The 19,648-nt window shown below is 45.0% G+C and overlaps 4 protein-coding genes across 7 annotated transcripts; 1 reads left to right on the forward strand and 3 right to left on the reverse strand.

The window, feature by feature from the left end:
* Positions 1 to 373: 373 nt before the first annotated feature.
* Positions 374 to 10,386, reverse strand: Sec24AB (Protein transport protein Sec24AB). 2 transcript variants are annotated; one of them, XM_069051259.1, is made up of 2 exons: positions 10,147 to 10,386; positions 374 to 4,411 (listed from the first exon to the last, which is right to left on the reverse strand). In XM_069051259.1, exons 1-2 carry the CDS (start codon positions 10,228 to 10,230, stop codon positions 1,082 to 1,084), a joined length of 3,414 nt encoding a protein of 1,137 aa, XP_068907360.1. In that variant the 5' UTR covers positions 10,231 to 10,386; the 3' UTR covers positions 374 to 1,081. The 2 variants fall into 2 exon arrangements, with proteins under 2 accessions (XP_068907360.1, XP_068907361.1); XM_069051260.1 differs by lacking the exon at positions 10,147 to 10,386 and adding an exon at positions 4,766 to 4,910.
* Positions 5,006 to 7,672, reverse strand: LOC138133376 (RNA-binding protein 28). The gene is made up of 3 exons (XM_069051276.1): positions 7,531 to 7,672; positions 6,396 to 7,457; positions 5,006 to 5,910 (listed from the first exon to the last, which is right to left on the reverse strand). Exons 1-3 carry the CDS (start codon positions 7,541 to 7,543, stop codon positions 5,078 to 5,080), a joined length of 1,908 nt encoding a protein of 635 aa, XP_068907377.1. The 5' UTR covers positions 7,544 to 7,672; the 3' UTR covers positions 5,006 to 5,077.
* On the forward strand, positions 7,781 to 10,826 carry Art3 (arginine methyltransferase 3). The gene is made up of 8 exons (XM_069051282.1): positions 7,781 to 7,923; positions 7,975 to 8,307; positions 8,361 to 8,479; positions 8,527 to 8,724; positions 8,776 to 8,963; positions 9,011 to 9,237; positions 9,288 to 9,647; positions 10,616 to 10,826. The coding sequence occupies exons 1-8, from the start codon at positions 7,908 to 7,910 to the stop codon at positions 10,723 to 10,725; spliced, it is 1,551 nt and encodes a 516-aa protein (XP_068907383.1). The 5' UTR covers positions 7,781 to 7,907; the 3' UTR covers positions 10,726 to 10,826.
* On the reverse strand, positions 10,716 to 18,813 carry LOC138133381 (alpha-N-acetylgalactosaminidase). 3 transcript variants are annotated; one of them, XM_069051284.1, is made up of 8 exons: positions 18,659 to 18,813; positions 18,128 to 18,316; positions 17,900 to 18,074; positions 17,424 to 17,855; positions 11,395 to 11,592; positions 11,165 to 11,329; positions 11,014 to 11,086; positions 10,716 to 10,961 (listed from the first exon to the last, which is right to left on the reverse strand). In XM_069051284.1, exons 2-8 carry the CDS (start codon positions 18,292 to 18,294, stop codon positions 10,837 to 10,839), a joined length of 1,335 nt encoding a protein of 444 aa, XP_068907385.1. In that variant the 5' UTR covers positions 18,295 to 18,316; positions 18,659 to 18,813; the 3' UTR covers positions 10,716 to 10,836. The 3 variants fall into 3 exon arrangements, with proteins under 3 accessions (XP_068907385.1, XP_068907384.1, XP_068907386.1); XM_069051283.1 differs by lacking the exon at positions 18,659 to 18,813 and adding an exon at positions 18,372 to 18,613; XM_069051285.1 differs by lacking the exon at positions 18,659 to 18,813 and adding an exon at positions 18,437 to 18,612.
* Positions 18,814 to 19,648: the final 835 nt, after the last annotated feature.

The raw sequence follows: 19,648 nt of genomic DNA on the forward strand, positions 1-19,648 counted from the left end.
AACCCGTGACATTTCTTTTGAGCCCCACTGTACGTACCCGCATATGGAGACCGATGATTCATCTAAAAATTACAATTTTATTATCCGATTTTAATATTTCCAAGGCTCGGGACGTGCTAACTCGTACAGAACGCAACAGTCATAAATGCGATTTACAGTGTGTTGTAAATAAATCCCACTGTTGCAACTTGGATTTTTTATTTCACCTGTCAATGACGATGCCGTAAATATTGTGTGATTGGGCTGCTTGTGATAAGAACAGCGAAAATGTACCGGTGCAGCGCGTGTATTGTTGGTTGCCTATCCACGACACAAACTGACGTGCAAGTCATCTGATATTTTTTTAAGATTGGGATGAAATCAAATTAAATAATCACTTGTAATTTGTCGATTTTATTAATACAATATTTATAAATGTGTTCATTTCCACATGAGTCAGCACGATAAAAAGATTATTGCGGAATTTGTCGCTGCGATGAATTTCGAAAAATTAATTGATCGGTCCGAATCGTGTGACTAAATTGGTACCAATTCCTTTCGATTAAGATTTCTGACCATCGAACCGGACAGTACCGGTATCGAGTGGTCAGAATCATGAAAATGTTTTCAAAATGCATCGACGAGCACGGGCGTAGAGTATATTCGGTCATGTGGAAATAAAACTTGGGGGAGTACATTATATACATATTTATTTTTTACAACTTATTTTATCAACAGACAATTTCATAAATAGGTAGCAATAGAACCAAAGAATGCAGATAACGCGTAAAATATTTATGAGAACTAAAACTATGAAATTTTATACATTTCACATGAAAACATAATTGCATAACGACCGTCCCTGTCAAAACTGTGGTTCCGACGGAGATTATTAAATGAAGCGTTTTTAGATAAATGCAAAAATATTGCTACGCTTTGAATCGATAATAAGATAGTTATGTATCACAATATAAATATCATAATAGTAAAATCAAGCTTAAAATTAAAATATAATGTCCGCCCCTGCGAGACGCCTCCGCTGCCCCGTTGAGCAATAATTTTGCATTACCTACGATAAAAAAATACGTAACCCTCCCCCGTTCTACTTAACTTGGGTCTTGAGATGTTGCATGAACTCGTGATAGCTGAGCGCGTTCTCCACCCTGTCCTCGATCAGCCTCTCGAAGAACTCTATCCTGTTGGGGCTGTTGTCCCTGATGACGTGCAGCGTCGCCGCGAACGGCTTCTCGTCGTTCAGGTGGTTGATGAATTGATGCAGTCTTTGGTTGTGTGAGTTGTCGAGCACCGGCAACTCGTACATCTCGTCCGAGATGGACGCGTAGTCCCTGACGCCCAGCGCCTCGTTGAGGAAGAAGGGCGACACCCCCGGGCACACCAGCAGAGTCATGTGCTCACCGGCGTCCATCAGGAACGCCCCCTTCGAGTCGAGACACCTGGCGGTGAGCTGCATGTGGGGCGGCTGCGGGATCGGCTCCTCTTCGGCGTTCAGCACGACGGGTTGCTCGGCTAGGTCGTGCACGGGGTACAGGTCCGGGTAGATCAACTGGATCAGCTGGCTCAAGGGTTTGGTCTTCATGTCGATCATGGCCTTGAGGCGGTCGTCCAGGCGGGTGCAGGTTCCGGTGCGGAAGGCGGTGTACTTCAGCAGGGCCGATATGTACAGGGGCAGCAGGCGCAGACAGTGCGGGGCGTAGAGCGAACTCGTGCCGTTGCTCATGTTGAGCGACAACTTGTAACTGGAGAGAATGTCTATGGCAACGTTGATGAAGGCTTCTCTGGCGTCCGAAAGACTAGATTGCATCGAGCGGTCGACCGCCATCTTGGACAACAAGCCCACGATGCACTGCTGGTCGGCCGAGTTGATCACGTCCGAGAGGGTGGCGCAGATGGGGAGGCACAAAGTGTGCACCCTTATCCGCCTCTCCCCTTTGCTCGAGGTGTACAGCAGGGCTGCCTGGAAACAGACCGACTGCACGTCCGACAAACTCTCTTCTATCGAGACTTGCATCCCGAACCCGGAGTCGGGACTGACGTTCGGCAGCGACAGCAGATCGGTCGACCTCACGAAGAAGTTCCCGTGGAAAGTGTGAATGGACAGGCCGCGGGTGCACCGGATCCTCATCACCGCCTCGAATCCGATCTTCCTGGTCAAGTACCTCCTGAAGCACCTCTCGAACCTCTCGTTCTGCAACACCCTCGACGCCTTGAACAGCGGGAAGTGATGGATGCCGCCTCCGCTGAACCGGCTGATCCCCGAGACCGTGGCCACGTCGACGTACTGCGAGTTCAGGATGAACAAGTCCACGGCGATCTGCTGTCCGCTGCACTCCAGAGCCAACCTCTTGTAGAAGTCGTTGGCGGGGTTCAAGTGGGCCACTTCCGACGCCGCCCTCTGACTGGGGTCCTCCCTGGCGGTGAGGGCGCCGGGGCCGGTGTTGGGCAGGCCCGCTTGGAACGCGGTAACGCGACCGCCGGTCGCCGCCATCATCTTGTGGGCGGCCTGCAACGCCGCCCCCAGCGCCGAGTTGTTGTCGTAGCTGTTGTTGAAGCGGGTGGGGAGCTGGGTGAGGAGATCGGTCAGCAAATCGATGCGGTCCTTCAGGTTGACGAGGAGGTTGTCGGGACAGGGGAGGAAGATGTCGTCAATTTCCAGGACCGTCATCTCGTGCGGCTGGCTGAGGCCCTCGCCCAACGCGAAGAAATGGAGGGCCGAGTCGTAGGCGATGATTCCGACTTGGGTGCGCGCGTCCCCCGGAAGATTCTTCAGTTCTTCGAGGAGGACGGCGCAGGCGCTCTGCAAGTAGCCGCTCTCGATGGCCAAGCGGGAGATGTCGAAGAGGAAGAGATAGACGGCGGGTTGAGGGGGCCGCAGCATGTACTCCGCCGGGGCGATGTACTCGATGGTGCTCGACTTGATCTCGGGGCGGCGAGAGGGGTCCCCGTACGTCTTGCTCACCGGGTCGAACTGGAATTCTTCGGGGAGCTCGTTGATGCGATAGCAAAGATTGCATTTCCACCTTTTGGTGTCGACGAAGAACACGAACGGGTTGATGTAGGTGCGACAGGCGCGACATCTCACGATCACGTTGCACTGGATGACGGGCAAATGGGTCAAGTCTTTGAACGGGTGGATCAAGATCCCCAAAGGCAAGCGAGACTTTTGCAGCAACGAGTTACTCTCGGGGATCTTCGTCATGGTGCAACGAAACACGTCGGGGCTGCAATTGGCCGTGTCCAGCACCTCGTTTCCCAAATACACCCGCGGTGCTTGCACCTTCTCCCGGGGCAGCACGTTGGGGTTTTGCAACAGATCGAAATGCTCGTGCCCCCACAGTTTGTCGAACCCAGCGTGGGTCACGCTCTGGTTCTGTTGGTAGAACTGCTGCGCCGGCTGTTGGGGGAAGTTCAAATTCGGCTGCGGAGCGGTCACGCTTGGGGGTTGCGCGTTGAAATGCATCTGTTGAGGCTTCAGATTTGGGGGCTGCGTCTGGTGTGGGGGTTGCGAACTGAAATTCGTCGCTTGCGGGGGATTCAAATTTGGAGGGTGCGAATTGAAATTCGTCTGGGGCGGGGGCTGAGAATTGAAGTTCGTCTGGTGGGGGGGTTGCGAATTGAAATTCGTCTGGTGTGGGGGTTGCGAGTTGAAATTGACCTGTTGCGGGGGGAAATTCATCTGATGCGGATGTTGACTAAAGTTTTGTTGGTGGTTCAAATTCGGCGGTTGGGTCTGTTGGGGGTAGCGATTCGAATGCAGATTCGCCTTGAACTGGGGCGGTCTGTTGACAGTCGGCGGCGCGTTGTAAGTGTAGCCCGCTTGCGGGGCAGGGTTGTTGTTTTGTGGGAGCGGTTGGCTGTGATTGATTCTTTGACTGGCGGCGGGCTGGAACGCCGATGTTGGAGCAGAAGCGACTTGATTGTGTGGCGGAACCGTTCGGAACTGCGGCCCCCCTTGACTGACAATTCCTTGCTGAGGGAACGTGCTACGATTACCTTGCGGCTGTTGCGGTCGGAACACTTGATTTCCCGCACTGGTTTCAGTTTTTGCCGGACTGATCGGTGAAAAAGCACTGCTGACTAGTCCGCTCGGATTTTGCAAAGTCTGATTCGGCGTCGACGTGTTGAATTTATTGTTGATGTTCATTTGGCCCATTTTCTGCGTTATTGTTATGGGTGACCTCGAGGGGGGCAGTTGTGAGGCGGGGATGGCTGATCGAGCCGGAGGCAACTGTGATGCTGGGATCTGTCCATGGCGAGTGGATGGCGACGAGTCGCGGGACGAGTGCGACGAGTGGACCCCGTTGAAAAGCGCGGGGGGCTTTTCCGTGGCGGTCTGGGGGTTGGTTGCCATCTGCGGTGGCATACCGTTAGGCATATTCTGTTGTGCCATGTTCGTTACACTTTCACACGAAATCTAGAACAAACCAATTAGATGCTTCAAATTTTAATCGAAACTATTAATATCACCCGATAAAAAAAAACAAATCAACTCTTTTAATATTTATAATTGTCCAAGATTTGGAATCGTGTCAAGGTAAGTATCACACTGTTCCGAGAGCTAAAACGCGTCTGGCGAATTGAATTAAGGGGGCGCGAATCGTCGCACATTCTTTGCGAAACTCTCAAAATTCGGTTTGATTAAAATTTAGGCCTAAAATGCGGCTGAACCTTTGAACTCGACTTTTTACAAAGCTTTTCGTCTTTTATCGACTAAACTGGCGGTAAGGTCACCGTCACGCAATTAAAAATATGTCAAAAATGTACTTACATTGGCTTCATCGAAGACTATGGGTTCAAAGATTATTAATTTTATAGAATTTCGAGAATAATTGCCTTTCAGTGCAACTTCTGGTTGTCATTGTCAATCTTACGTGGCCGCCGATTGCAGCGCCGACTCATTGCGACGAGATAATTTTAAACTACAAACTGACACTACCATAAATCAGTGGCGTATCAACCAGGACAGGACAATCGGGAATTTTAAGCGGATAAATAAACAAACAACAAATGTGATGAAATGAGTTTCATTATTTCAAAACACATATTTACACTTTACAAAAACGCGATTTTATTCGACAAATTACGATTCCTCGTACCATTTCTTTTTCTTCTCCTCAGGCGGCCCCATCAATTTCTTCTTGTAGTTTGACACTAATTTTGCAAAACTGTCGTCATTCTTCTTTTTGTTCATTTTTTGTTTGGGTTGTTTTGTAAATTCTTGCTTCCTCTCTTTGAACGATTTCTTGGCGAATTTCGCTTTTTTCTTCTCTTTCTTCACATTCTCGTAGTGCAGTTTCGCTTGCGTCTTCAAGTTATATCTACTCCTCATTTTCTGTATACCAGGCTTAGCCGCCACCCCGGCGAAATCTTTTTGCTCGCTATTTTCAATTGCGACCGCTTTTTTCTCTTCCTTCTCCTTGTCCGCTTTTACAACGTTCGGATCAAACATTTTACAATTGGGATTCTTCAGTCTTGACTTTTCTAATCGCTTCTGTTTAGCTTTAATCATCGCCTTGTTCTCTATTGAGAAGGCGACGATTGGTCTTTTGTTTGCTGAAAATACGTTTGGATTGTTGTTCAAAGTCCTGAGCGCCGCTAACGCATCTTCGTGCCTGTTAAATGTGACGAAACCGAATTCTTTCGATCTACCGACGCCCTCAGAGTCAACATTTTTTAAATCTCTCATTATTCTCGCCTCCCTGATGATGGCATTTTTTGGACTGTTATTTTTGACCAAAGCTCGCAATTTCGTGTCGTCCCAACTTGGAGGCAAATTGTGAATTACTATACGATCCCGTGAGACAAACTTATTCAGATTTCTCAACATTTGAGTCTTGTACTGTTCCAACTGCAAACGTTTGGCCATGTCGGTCGCGGAGACACCCTCGGCTGCCTTGCTTCCGGCCAGAATTACTGAAACATTTATTTCACGTTTATTCTCTCAATTATTTCAAGCGATTAAACAACAGGGTGGCAAGAAAAACATTAAAACGAAGAACTTGTCTTCCTATCAAGATCTAACATTCTAATGTTCTAACCCAAAGCCAGTCGATTAATAAAGTACCGACACGATTTGACGTTTATATAAAAGGCAACCGTAACGATTTTTTTGCTACAAGAGGCGCTGATATCGCTATTGTGACTGGCTTTGGCATGGATTTATTAGTAATATATTACTAATTATTACTAATAAATCCATGGGATTTGGTGAACAAATGTTCACCAAAGCCAGTAAAAATAGCGATATCAGCGCCTCTTGTAGCGAAAATATCGTTGCGGTTGCCTTTTATGTAAACGTCAAATCGTGTCGGTACTTTATTAATCGACTGGCTTTGTTCTAACCACGCTACCAGCGCCACCATGCGGTCTAAATTGAACGTCTATTCCGATATACTCACCGCCCTCTTTAACTAGATACAAATTTCTCGAATCTTTCGGCCCTTTCTTTTCTTCTTTGTGTGCCGCAGCTTTCTGGTGAATTTCGTTTCTTCCCAAAGCTCTGTGACAGTCTAAAATGTTACCAAGTAGAGTCAATTCAGTCCCAGCTGCCAAAGCTTTTTCTGCATCTTCTTGATCAACAAACTTGACAAAAGCTGTGCCTTTGGAATGTTGTGTGAATTTGTCAATGCAAATGAGTGCATAATAAACGCGACCAAACTGTCTCATGCACTCTTTTAAATCTTCATTGGTGGCTGCAAATGGGACATTTTTTATGAAAATAGTTTTCCCTTCATTTACATCATTTGATTCAAATTTTGGCTTCTTTGCAGGTGGCTCACTCTCTTCCTCTGACTTCACATCTTCATCTGGATCACTTTCATCATCTTCTTCACTCTCTTTAATTTCCACATCACTATCATCAGTTTCCACATCACTATTGTCAATTTCAATTTTACTTTCATCAAGTTCTACTTTATTCTCATCATTTTCTACTTCCTTATCATCACTCTGTGCTTCTTCTTTCTCCTGCACATCTTCCTCTTTAACATCTTCAACAACAGTATCTTCCAGCACATTCTCCTCTTCTTCCTCTTTCTTAACCTCATCCAAATCTGGATCAAGTGGTTCCTCTTTGATTTTTATTTCATCTTTTTGTTTGACCTCCACATCTTCCTGGACCAGAAACTTGTTTTTTGCCATTGCAAAATCTACTGAAATTTCACGGTCTAAGAAAGGCTTCCCATCTAAGTGATGTCGCGCTTTCGCCGCTTTCTGCACCAATTTGAACTGAACAAATCCGCACCCGACCATTTGTCCATCTTCTTTTTTCAATATCTGGACGTGATCGATCTCCCCAAACTTCTCAAAGTGCGCCTTCAAGTTCTCCTCGGTCACTTGAAACGGTAAATTCCGCACGATCAAACGCGCCCGCTTCTCCTTCAACTTTTCCTTTCTCTCTTTCTTTATCAATTTCAACTTCTCTTTAGCCGACTCTTCTGGTTGCGGGGGCTTCTTGCGTGCTGAAACACCCAAAACCTCAACGTAACCTCAAAAACAACGCGACGCATCTACCTGATAAAAATCAGTACTCACCGTGGTGTCCCATTTTCTAAATCAAACCCAAACTACTGCAAAACACCGAAAATCGGCCCCAACTGTTGTATTTACGGACCGCAAGTGTGTGAAATATACGCACGTGTGTCTCGTTTATTCTAACCTCAAAAGTCAACTGTCAAAAAGGCGCTGTTGTCATCGCGAGGTCGCCGATTTAATCAATAATTTCAATTTATAATCATTAAAATCAGCTTAAAGCTTTATTTTCGTATAAATTTACAAACAGTTCGTTATTTATGGCAAATGCTGTTGGAATATCTGTTGCGGAATCGTTTTAAGAAAAAGTATAACCTCAATCTGTGGACTCGCACGTGTTTTTGTTTATAAACGAACCCAGTACTTTTCGACGAAGGAGAATGGACAGTGACGACGGTAAGTGCCTCCCAATCTCACTCGGACGATTAAAACGAGCCAAATCTCCAGTCCCAGCTTTGCATGACGCGTGCGGCGACGAAAACGACGATTCCGACGAATGGGACGAGATGGAAGTGACCGGAGAACAAACGACTTGTCTGTTTTGCCCTCTGCAATTTCTCACGATAGCCGTTGCACTAGACCACTGCCGTACCGAGCACAACTTTGATTTACTAGAGTTAAAAAACAAATACAACATGGATTGCTACTCGTACATCAAGATGATTAATTACATTAGGATGCAAAAACCCGACCCCAAGATACTGACAGAGTCGTCAGTAGCGCTGTGGGATGACGACGCCTATTTGAAAACCGGCGAGATGGAGTCCTGGCTCATGTACGGTACGCGCTACTCCACAAATCACGATTTCTGGGGGGTACAGGTTTTGTTCCAGACTTTGATGATCTCGGGAGCGCCCCGTCGACGCCCCATTACGCCATCGATGGCAAAACACCCATCAGCAATCTCAATTTCTCCGACTTGCAGAGGCAAATCCAAGAATTAACTCTACAAGTAATTTTTTTGTTTTTGTTTTTTTCTTTTAATCATTTGGTAATCAGTTGAAGCACAAGGACATGTTGTTGGAGAACGCCATCAAGGACATGAGCAAGATGAAAGAGGTCACCAGGACCCTGATGGAAGTTGGAGACTCGGCAATAAAGAATTCACTGACAACAGTGGGTCACCTACCTATAGGCTGTGATTCAGATTATTTTAATTCATACTCCCACTTTGCTATCCATCATGAGATGTTGAATGTAAGTCAGGTTGTCTGAATTTTGTTTGTTGATGGAACAGTGGAAATGCAGGATCAGGTCAGGACTGAGAACTACAGGGAGGCGATTTTGAGCAACGGGGATAGCTTCAAGGGGAAGACTGTCCTGGACGTGGGCTGCGGTACTGGGATATTGGCGATGTTTTCGGCAAAGAGCGGAGCTTCCAAGGTGTACGGAATCGACCAATCGGAGATCGTGTACAAAGCGATGGATATTATAAGGTGACAGTGTCGATTTGTGTTTTTCCCCGGTTGAAAGCGTCTTGTAGGGAGAACAATTACCACGAGACAATCCATTTAATTAAGGGTAGAATCGAAGACACTAATTTACCTGTAGAAAAAGTCGACATAATCGTGTCAGAGTGGATGGGCTATTTCCTCTTGTTCGAGGGCATGCTGGACAGTTTTATCTACGCGAGGGACCACCACTTGACCCCCGGGGGCTTGCTCGTACCCAACAAATGCAATCTAAACCTGGTCGGCTGTTCGGATCCCGGTACTCTTGCGGTTTTCGCCGTTGAAATTTTTAAAACGCGCCTGTTTCAGAACGCTACGACAAACTGATCAACTTCTGGGACGACGTCTACGGATTTTCGATGAAGTGCATGAAAAGCGAGGTCCTCACCGAGGCGTTCATCGAGACGGTGCCCCAAAACAACATACTCACTGAGCCAGTAGTTCTCAGCGAGATCGACTTGAGAACGTGCACCGTGACCACTTGTGATTTTAGTTCTAAATTTATACTGAGGGCCACCAAAGACGGCAAGTTGACGTCTTTGGCCGGCTATTTCGACACGTTTTTCGATCTACCGACTAGTGTTCAATTCTCGACTGGTCCGCACGCCCCCAAGACGCACTGGCAGCAGACGGTGTTCTACCTGAAGGACCCCATCGAAATGAAGACAGGTAACATTTTTTCACGCAGCAAAAGGAAATAAATATCCGGTGTCGCAAAAAAATAGTAAACGATCGGTAAAACAACAATAAACACTGGCCAAAACGCACTATACGTCGTTCATTTGAGTTGTGTGGTATAGAATCACGTGATTTTCGCCCGCTTGTTCAGTGTTGGACGGACTAAACAGCGACGCGACAATAAAAGACGGAGAATGCATGCAAAAAAGCTCCGACAAGGTCATTTTCGTAACGAGAGGTGGGCTCTTTTCGGAGCTAATCGCACATGTGGTGGTGTGCACGTGACTGGTATACGGCTCGAGTGAACGGAGTATAGGTAAAATATAGAAAACTGTTTTGAACGGGAGAAATAATACTACATGGTGATGGTCAATACACGATGCATTAAATACGTACGAATATTTGTACGTAAAACAGTAAAAAAATTGTTGCATCATTAAGTAGCCAGAATACAAAACATGAAAGTTGTCAGTTATATTTTATGCTATACCTGGGGTTGTCCATCCACTCTGGGTAAACGAGATGATGTAAACATGAAATCGGAAGTGTTTTTATACAAAACGCAACAACACATAACTAAAACACGTAAATTAACTCTGAGAGGTACAAAATTTCGTTGAATGTCTTAGCGGAGAAGGAATTCAGTGTTGCCAACATATCCAATTATCCACTACATAAAACAGAAAATACTAGATGGTAACTGCTAACATTACTTTTTATCTGTTGTATGGATAATAACGAACTCGAGTTCAGGACGTAGATGTGATTATTCTTACCGTAAAGCAGTTTTTTGAAACAGTAGCAAAAAAAAAAATATTTAGCTTAAATCGAACCTAACCTCAAATACCGAGCCGGTAAGGTAAAGTAACTGACGTTGAACTATTGAGCATTACTTTTATCGTGCCGCTGTTACTTTTTACTGAACACACATGTAATGAAACATTGCCACCTGTTTTTAGGGGACGTGATCGAGGGGTCGCTCACCTGCGCGAGGCTGAGGAAGAACGCGCGGGGGCTGTCGCTGACTGTCACTCTAGGCAACAATAAATATCACTACAGTTTGGACTAACAAATGTATTTGTCTTTTTATAATTGTTTTTAATTAAATTAAATAGTTGTATAATAAAAAACCTGTACCTACAAGTACCTAAAAATTATAATTTAAATCTTTGTATTTACACTAAAACCCGCCGTTCCGTATTCTGAACACTTGATTCAGAGGGTTGTAGACCGTCCTCGGCGTGGTGAAGAACGGCACTCTGCGCTTGAACTCCGCTTGGACGTCCGCTCGCAAAATGACGACACCTAGAAACAACATTTGCAGAAAGGTGCAGGGACCGGACCGGTTCGACTCTACCTGAGGGGTTCACTTTCACTTTGATTTTGGTCTGCGGGGACAGCACTCCGTAGTCGACGTCTTCGTACAGGTCCTGCAAAAAAAACGGTTTTTCGCTCGTAATCGCCGGAAACCGCTTTCTCGCCACTTTACGCAACTCTCGACTCCTTACCTCGACCCTGTAGCCCGTGGGGCTCGTCAGTCCCAGCTCCTTGAGCGTGACGGCGACGTCCGACGGCGTCCCGTCCGTCCTCCTGTTCAGGAAGGCTATGGCATACGAGAAGTAGTTCTGGTAGAGGGGAGTGATCGGTCTCGACCAAATTTCGATTCCTTTATGCTAAGAGGTGGTTTCGAAACGGTTCACAGTTAGGCAACGGTACCGATAGTTTGTTTGTCGTTCACCTTGTATATGCGCCTTCCTTGGATGCCCAACGGGTCCTGGTCGACTGCTATTATCTTCTTGTTCTGCAAGATCGCCTTGTACTCGGGCCTCATGGTTCGCAAGTCGACCGACATCAGCAGAGGCGCCGCCAGAATCGCCCAAATCGCCATCTGGGTCTTGCTCTGCTCGTAGCTCAGACCGAAGTTGCCGATGATCAACTGCTCCAACAAAAAAACTCATGACGACGACCCTAATTGCCGTGATTTCCCTAACATGACGCATTACATAACGTTTATTTTTTATCGCCACCGGCTCATTACGAAGTTCAAGATGGCACAATGCAACGCCGTCTCCGCTACCTGTTTGTTCATTATTTAGTAACCGACGCAATTACTGCAGATCTAACAGTTCCATCTGGCGCGAGCAAACTACTGTTGTGTAATCGTCGCATTACCGCAAGGAGCATATGTTTTGTTTTATTCATGCGACCCAGTGTGAAACATTTGCATTGTAGATGAGACGGATGTATGACTTGTACAACACGCACGGCCATCTTTAATGGAGTACTACTGCAAGTACTGACACTACGTGAATCACCACTTTAGTGAGTTGCAACAAATCACGAATCGACTTTGTGAAGGTTATCCTGCCTGAACAAGTTCTCGCACTTAATTAAGTGATATAATAACCCAATTGTACTAAAAGTGGAAACCTTGAACTGAAATTTTGAATTATTGTCAAAATATTGGAACGAGCAAATGGCAGCAAGCTTTCACAAAAAAGACAGTGACGTAGCATTATTGTGGGCAGACTAGCGCACTGCTCATTGTAGTAATAAGTGTAAACAGGTTTAAAGAGTGAACTGGTAAATATCTAGCGCAACTGCTGAAAGTTAAACGTTCGAATGGTACTGTCGAGACTCTCATGTAACGTAACAATCGACGGTTTCAACGAATCGTGAAAAACAATAGGACCATTTGTACCAATTTGGTACGGTCGAGCGAGCAGAGGCGTGGAGTGGTCGAGGGTGGGACACGACAATTACGTTGGCCAATTTGTACCTAATTTCGGTACTACTGCATCTAATTACGTTTTACTACGGCCGAAAGTGTTTACGCGCATTTTCACCCAATTAGTGTCGGTACTTGGGACGATCAAACGAACAACAATGACGACATTGTGACTCGTGTTTTTCACTTTCGTTGTTGGTACGGTCGTTGGCGATGGATAAAAAATCACTCGGAGACCATGTCGCGGAAACTAACCTCGACATTAGTGTCTGAAATCGGTTTTACAAATAATCGTTGCGTCAGTGTGACACTCTTGTACTTTTACGGCAAAAACGTTCTCGCGTTGTTTACTCAATCTCGGCGGTTTTTCAGTTTCGAGTAATGGGAATTAGAAAACGACCTTTCTGGAGTCGTTTTGAGATGTACGTGCGGCCGCGGTACGCCCACAAATCATTTTATTTGTCACAAAAACGCTACTTAACCCAGATGCACGGTTCTCATAAAATTTTTGACAGAGGCTCGCACGTTCCTCCGGTTTCGGTTGTTTGGTTCGTTAAATCTGGCATGCAAGGATAACAGTGTGTTGATGACCCAAACTTCTTTACATCCTTTGTGAGGTTTTGTTGGGTTTTTACCGACAATCAAGCCCGCCGCACCGAGGAATTTCAGCCAAAGTAAATCTGTCTGTCGATTGTGGAACGTTCCAGGAAAGTGGCGTTTGCATAATTAGCTGTCGGCAAAAACTACAGATCTGAGTCGACAATTAGGAAGATGCTCCAATGAGGGTTTTCCTTTCTAGATGACCTTCAAGATTGAGAACAATGTTGGAGCGTAATCGCTAATTAAAACGACCGAGAGGTGTTGAGGTCTTAATTGTTTTATCTCTGTGGTATTCAGAAGCGGTAGATGATTGTGGTAGATTCTGAACAAAACGGAACATCTCATTGTGTGATTCTCAATTCTAGCGCCAAAGAGTGGCTAAATGATTTAAAAAATATGAGAAAAATGTTGTCCCTCTTCGGATAACTTTTTTTACTTTTGCAGAACTGGGAATAATAAAGAGTAATTATTAAGGACTAAGGGCCCGATTTCAAGTCATGGTGGCAAATAGGTGGTGCAGCGCAAATGTGTAGCTATCTTTGTCCTACACATTAATTACCAATATGCGTCATCTTTCTCTCTACCATGACAAGTGCGACCGTCGCAAGTCAACTTGAAGTCGGCCTCTAAGTCATTAATGTCGGATAAAAGACAAGTTTTTGTCGAATTTAAAGTTATTTAGACCATGAAAGTACTTTGGCGAAGTTGTAATTTAAATAAAAAAGTACCAGCGAAAAATCCAGATCTAACTCCTACAAAACACTCATGGAATATTCAGATGAGACTTAAACCTTTCCTAAAAATGACCTTGATGAACAAGGATATTAATTTGTACGAGATTACTTTTTTTTATAATTTTTTTACTTGGAGCAGATGCAGATGGCAAAATAATTATTGAAAGTTCTGAATTAAATCAAATAAAAATGAGTCAGAGACAAAAACTCTACCCAAAAAAGTACTATTAACGTTGTAAATTTGTATCTGAAACCAGTAAAAATTTTATTGAACCTTTTAGAAGAAACATTTCGGTTAACCTTGACGAAAAAGACAAAAAAAGTACAAAATGTATAAAACAAAGACCTTGGTGATCAAAGAACTTTTTGAAATCTTTCACTATCATTTCTTTTGTTTCCACAGAAAACAAAAGTGAAAAATGTTTGCTAACAACGAGGACATTGCCATTGGATAAAAGACAAAATCTTGCGAAAAATTGTTAAATTTGAATCTCTTTTGACGGTTTAGGTAATATGGATTGCCAGCATGAAGTCCAAACCTAAATCCTATAAAATACGCATGGAGTATACTGGGTGTTTTCGAAGTTGAGGCGTTGCTTCTAACACGAGATACGAGTACTATACATTATTTTTAAGAATTTTAGCGTAAATATTCTTAGTAAAATGTTTGTATTAACGGAGATAATTGATTGTATGTTTTTATTGTTTCCTAAAATTTTGAGTCCGGTCCTGCCTATTTCTCCGCTGTACTAGATTAATAACTGACGCGGCCCAGGATGGTGTCTTTCTGGAAATCGCTCTGCGTACTTTCTGGCTGCCGCAGCTGCATTCTGATAACGTGATAACATTGCCCACACATTAGCAACATATCTGTGAGCTCATTATTTCCGTAATGATAAAGCCATTCCGACTAATTAGATGACAACTCTGACAGTATTTTTGATTAACGTCCATGATCATTTGATTTTTTATGTCAATTCTAATTTCCAACAAATCAGCGCAAATTTGAGCCGGACCGGTTTCAAAAATTTCAAAAAAATTAACTTATTGTATCTTCATTGCCGCACACATTTTACTAAGGTAACTTTGGCTAAAACTCTTTAGAAGAACGCATACTATCACATGTTAAAAGGAACACCTCAACTTCGAAAACACCCTGTATTTAAACTCTTCAAAGATGACCTTGAGGGACAAGGATATTTTTACGAGATTACTTTTTTACTTGCGTCATAGACGAGATGGAAAAATAATTATTCAATATTCTAAAATCGGTCAAATGGAAAAACGGTCAGTCGACTAAACTATTCAAAACAAAAGTTTCACTCAAAAAAGTACAATTCATGTTGGAAATCCAAATTTGAATCCACTAGAAATTTTATGGATCACTTTAGAAGAACAACACGGATGACCTTGACAAGAAAAGACAATATCTGTAAAAAATGTATGAAAAAAGATAAAAAGATCTTGATGGACTAAAAAAATTGTTTGAGATCTTTAATTTTTCTTTGAGAAAAGTGCGAAATGTTTGCTAAGAAGGTAAAATTGTTAAATTAGAATGTTTACTGACAGTTTAGGTAATTTAGCAGTGTTGAGATTTGATGGTGTGAACTACCAGCAAGAAACCCAGATCTAAATACTATAAAACACTTCGGGAATACGTTTAGAGGACTTTCATCTCTTAGACCTTTCCTGAGTAACCTTGGTGAATGAACAAGAATGTTTAATTGAATTATGAAGATCAAGACATGAAGCACGATTTCTGTTTTTCTTCCTTTCGTTTGAATTGTCAGAGGTTCTAAATCAGATCATTTCGAAAATAGCCAAAATGTCAAAAATCTTCAAAATGTAGCCATTATCGACATAAAAGTGGCGCACTAGCTGCACAAAACTAAAAAAATCCAGACCTGAATCCCACAGAAGAAACTTTTTTATTCCTTAAACCCACAGAAAAAAAAAACAGTATTTGTAAAAAAAACACAAATTACGAAGAAATAACGTCAGAGATTTTTGTTATTTTTAGAGTGGACAAAACTGTAAGAAATTTAATTTCTGAACTGAACTGAAATTTCTGAACAAACTTTATGTTTCTTTCTTTCGAATAATCATCAAATTACGTATTTCATATTTGAAGGTGCTACTTTAGTGGGATTGGTAAAATGCCTCGACCAAATCCAGACCTGAATCCTACAAAGCACTTGTGGGCCACATTCGGAAGACTCGCGACGGTTCTTAAACCTTCTCTAACAGCCTTGGCGGACGAGGACATTTGTATAAAATATGTAAATCAAGACACGAGATACAGTTACTGTGTTTTTTCACCATTTTTTTTTTCGCCCAAAATCGTCCAACAACACGCCCGAAAACTCCCCAAAAAAAATCCCCAAATCACGTAACGTCAACCGTCGATCCCCGACCCACTCCGACCAATCTCACTTTTGTCGCGAAACTACTCTAAAAATAAATTTGGAAAGTTCATTAAGCTAATGTTTATCGCGAGAACAAAAAACCGCGCTCCGGAAATATCTCTTTCGAAACAGAAACGAGTCTGCACGTTTTTTTAATGTAAACCAGTCGATCGTTTGCCTCGACCGAAAAGTAAAAGTGTCGCTCGAAATTTTCGATTTTCGGCGAAACGCTCCAAACTTCCTGCGCACGGAGCGCGTACCGTTGCGCCGCACGAGTTGGCGGTGTCTTCCGTTAGCTGAACCAGATCGAGCCATCCGAAGAGGAATTAAAACGGGACGGTTGCGCGGAGAAAGTGCGGCCGGAGCTGAAACTCCCGGATTCGGTGGTAGAGGACGGTCCTTCCGCGTGCCGGTTTCGAAAATTTCCCACCGATTCAACGGACAACAAATAAAATGGGTTTTCCACGTCCGCTCCGCCGAACCAAACAGGAAACGGATTGTTTCTTTATTTGTTCATTTCGGACTAGTAAACCACCAATTTTTCCCGCATTGTCTGTCCGTTTCGTAGTTCTTATCTCGACGCGACTTTCTCGCTTTGTTGCGGGACATGGGAACCCATCAATCGACACTTTCATTTTCCCGGCGGTCTAAATACCCCGATAATGAGTCGAGCGTCGTGGCGGCATTCTTCGACAACCTCCAGAACACGCATCCAGCTAATCAATTGTTATGGGTTTGTGGCCGCCGATTACGAAAGACTTTCACTATTGTGGCGCTGGGACAAAGCCGGCCAAAAAGTATCGAAGGACGAGGAGGTAAAGGTCACGCGCCCACGCCTTCGGACGACACCCATTCTTCTTGTGCAACCGCATAAATTATAGCGATTTTTGCGTGCAACGAGAACTCTAGGTATCGGAAGTGAAATCTGCGAGCAAGCGTTATGTGTGGTGAAATTTTTGACGAGGCGGTCGTTCACGTAACAGGTGTTAAATGCCAACCGACAGAATTTTGCGGCGATCTTCGAGGTCGCACTGGAGAATCTTAAAATCGGCGATAAATCAGTGGAATAGTTGAGGCGTCAGAGAATTTGTCGTAACTGGTGAAGAATGCCGGTGATGCAAGAGGCGCTGGGCCCTCTCACTGACAGATTTGAGGAGTTTGGTCGAAAGTCCGTATCTCTTCGGCCAATTAAATCCGCACCACATTAGCTCGAATAAGTAACTTTCTCGGCGTTGCTTAAGCGGCGCGTTTCCATATTTTTGTGTAGAAAATCGCGGCGACGTAACCTTGTGGGACTCACCATATCTGGGTCGTTCCAGTGTCCGGGTCCCGCGTTGGCGACGATGACGTCTTGGTTGTTGCCGTAGTAGTCGATGATGCTCTCGACGCTGGCCCAGGAGTCCTGGATGTCGTCGAAGTTGCGCCACAAGTTGCAGCTGTCGATGATCGAGCTGAAGTTGGGCTGCATCCCGGCGTAGATCTGGTAGACTGGCCAGCTGCAGGAGTACATCATGGCGCGCCCCGTCTGGTTGAGGTAGTACCCGAACTCGGGGTATCCGCGGTCCATGTCGCTCGGGTGGGCGTAGCAGCCGTCGAGCTTCACGTAGTCGACGTCCCAGGAGGCGAAGGTCTGGGCGTCGGTGCGGAGGTAGCCCAGGACGCCGGGGTAGCCGGCGCAGGTGTAGTTCCCGTAGTCCTCGTAGATGCCGAATTTGAGCCCTTTGGAGTGCACCTGAGCGGGGGTTAGAGTCGGGGGGAGGGTGCGCGCGGACTTACGTAGTCGGCGAGGGACTTCATCCCTCGGGGGAAGCGCTGGCGGTCGGGGACCAGCTGGCCGTAGGTGTTGCGTTCCTTCTCCAACCAGCAGTCGTCGACGTTGATGTACTCGTAGCCGGCGGCGGCGTAGCCCTCCGACACGACGATGTCGGCCATCGTGCGGAAGAGATTTTCACTGGGGGCGGAGATTAGAGATGAGCGAGGCGTCGCGACATAACCTACAAGTACCTGATGCAATTGTCGGGGTCGTTCTTGCAGTCGGTGTTGCAGCGGAAGCGCTCCCACGCCAGCCACCCCATCGGGGGCGTCCGCGCCAGGCCGTTCTCGAGCGCGATCGCAGCGTTCGTGAGGAAAACCACCAAAATCCCGGCGAAAGTTTGACATGTCTGACGCATTTCATTGACTTGTAAATATAACCTAAAAAAATGACACTTCACATATCCTAAAGACAAGCGGGAATCAGCAGAGACACGGTGACATTCCGTAAGTACGCGACGTGTTCGACTCGTTAAGACATGTTAGCGCTCCCAAACGCACCCAACTACTGAACGAGCGCTGCCACCTCCTCCTCTGAAGCGGCTTTTTTCAGTTTTTGCACCACCTGCCCGGCCTCACTTTCACCCGTTGCCCTATATTTGCACACGAACCAGTCCGCGCCGGTTATTCGCCGTGTCACGAACTAACGGGACGAGGAGCAGGGCACCAGGAAGCGGGACGAGGAGGCGCGACACTTTGACGCTCGCCGATTAGACTAATTACCTTTAGATCGATTCCCTCGGTGCGGAAGGTAAAAGTGGGGCCACAACCTTTCGCGATCGAGGTTTCGTCGTGAATAGCGCACGGGCGAGGCGCGGACCGCCGCTGGGGCCATCATCTCCGGCTCGATTCGCCATCCGGATGCTGTCAGCGAGGACCCGGCGATTGTTGACTCTGGGGGCGCTAACATCCATCGTGGAACAACAAGCTTGTTGTCGCGCGGTTTTTAGGTGCAGGGGTTACAGAGAGGCGGAGAGACAGATGGTGAGAGGTGAAGGAATAAAGGTGTGTTGTTGGCGTGACGCCGTAAGGTCATTACAAGATGTGTTATTGTGGAGTAATCGAAATGATCTGATTCATCGCAGTGGGTGGGCGCTCTCAAATGTTGAGCATAAATCATTGCCAACGAGAGGTTGCGGAGGAATTTCCGCAGCTCTTGTCCATCTTGGGTACCACTTCGAGGAGGAATTGGACTGGAGAAACAAAGCAACAAAGAGTTTCGTCAACGTCATTGCTCTATTTTACGCTTCCATGTCAAGATTGTCAAGAATTTAAAACTGACCTACTTACTTTTATTGTCGACATTGTAAACTGTCAAAATTTTGGAAAAGTAACTAACTTGAGGACTTTATTTTTGCAAACATTTTTTAACACCCTCTTAAGTCTAAACAGCGGCGAAAAACGAATTCTTTACACTTTTGAAATCAAATGTTACAATAACTAAAATTAAAAACTTTGACTGTCACACTAAATCAGTGTTGTACAAAACAAAAATTCCCAGATCCTATTTCAAGATTTTTTAAAAGTCCAGCGACAAGAACCTGATTGTAAAGTCCCCTTCTGATATTTTCTTCTTGTTTTTCGGTACCTTCTGCAGCTAATATCTCAACGAGCAACAACCCTGTCGACATTTTTTTGTTACTACTTTTTTTTGCTTTTGCGTAAAACAAAAATGAAAAATACTTGTACAGAAAGACCATAGAAAGAAATTCT

Source organism: Tenebrio molitor, chromosome 6 (assembly GCF_963966145.1).
Source record: "Tenebrio molitor chromosome 6, icTenMoli1.1, whole genome shotgun sequence".
Taxonomy (NCBI): Eukaryota; Metazoa; Arthropoda; class Insecta; order Coleoptera; family Tenebrionidae; genus Tenebrio; species Tenebrio molitor.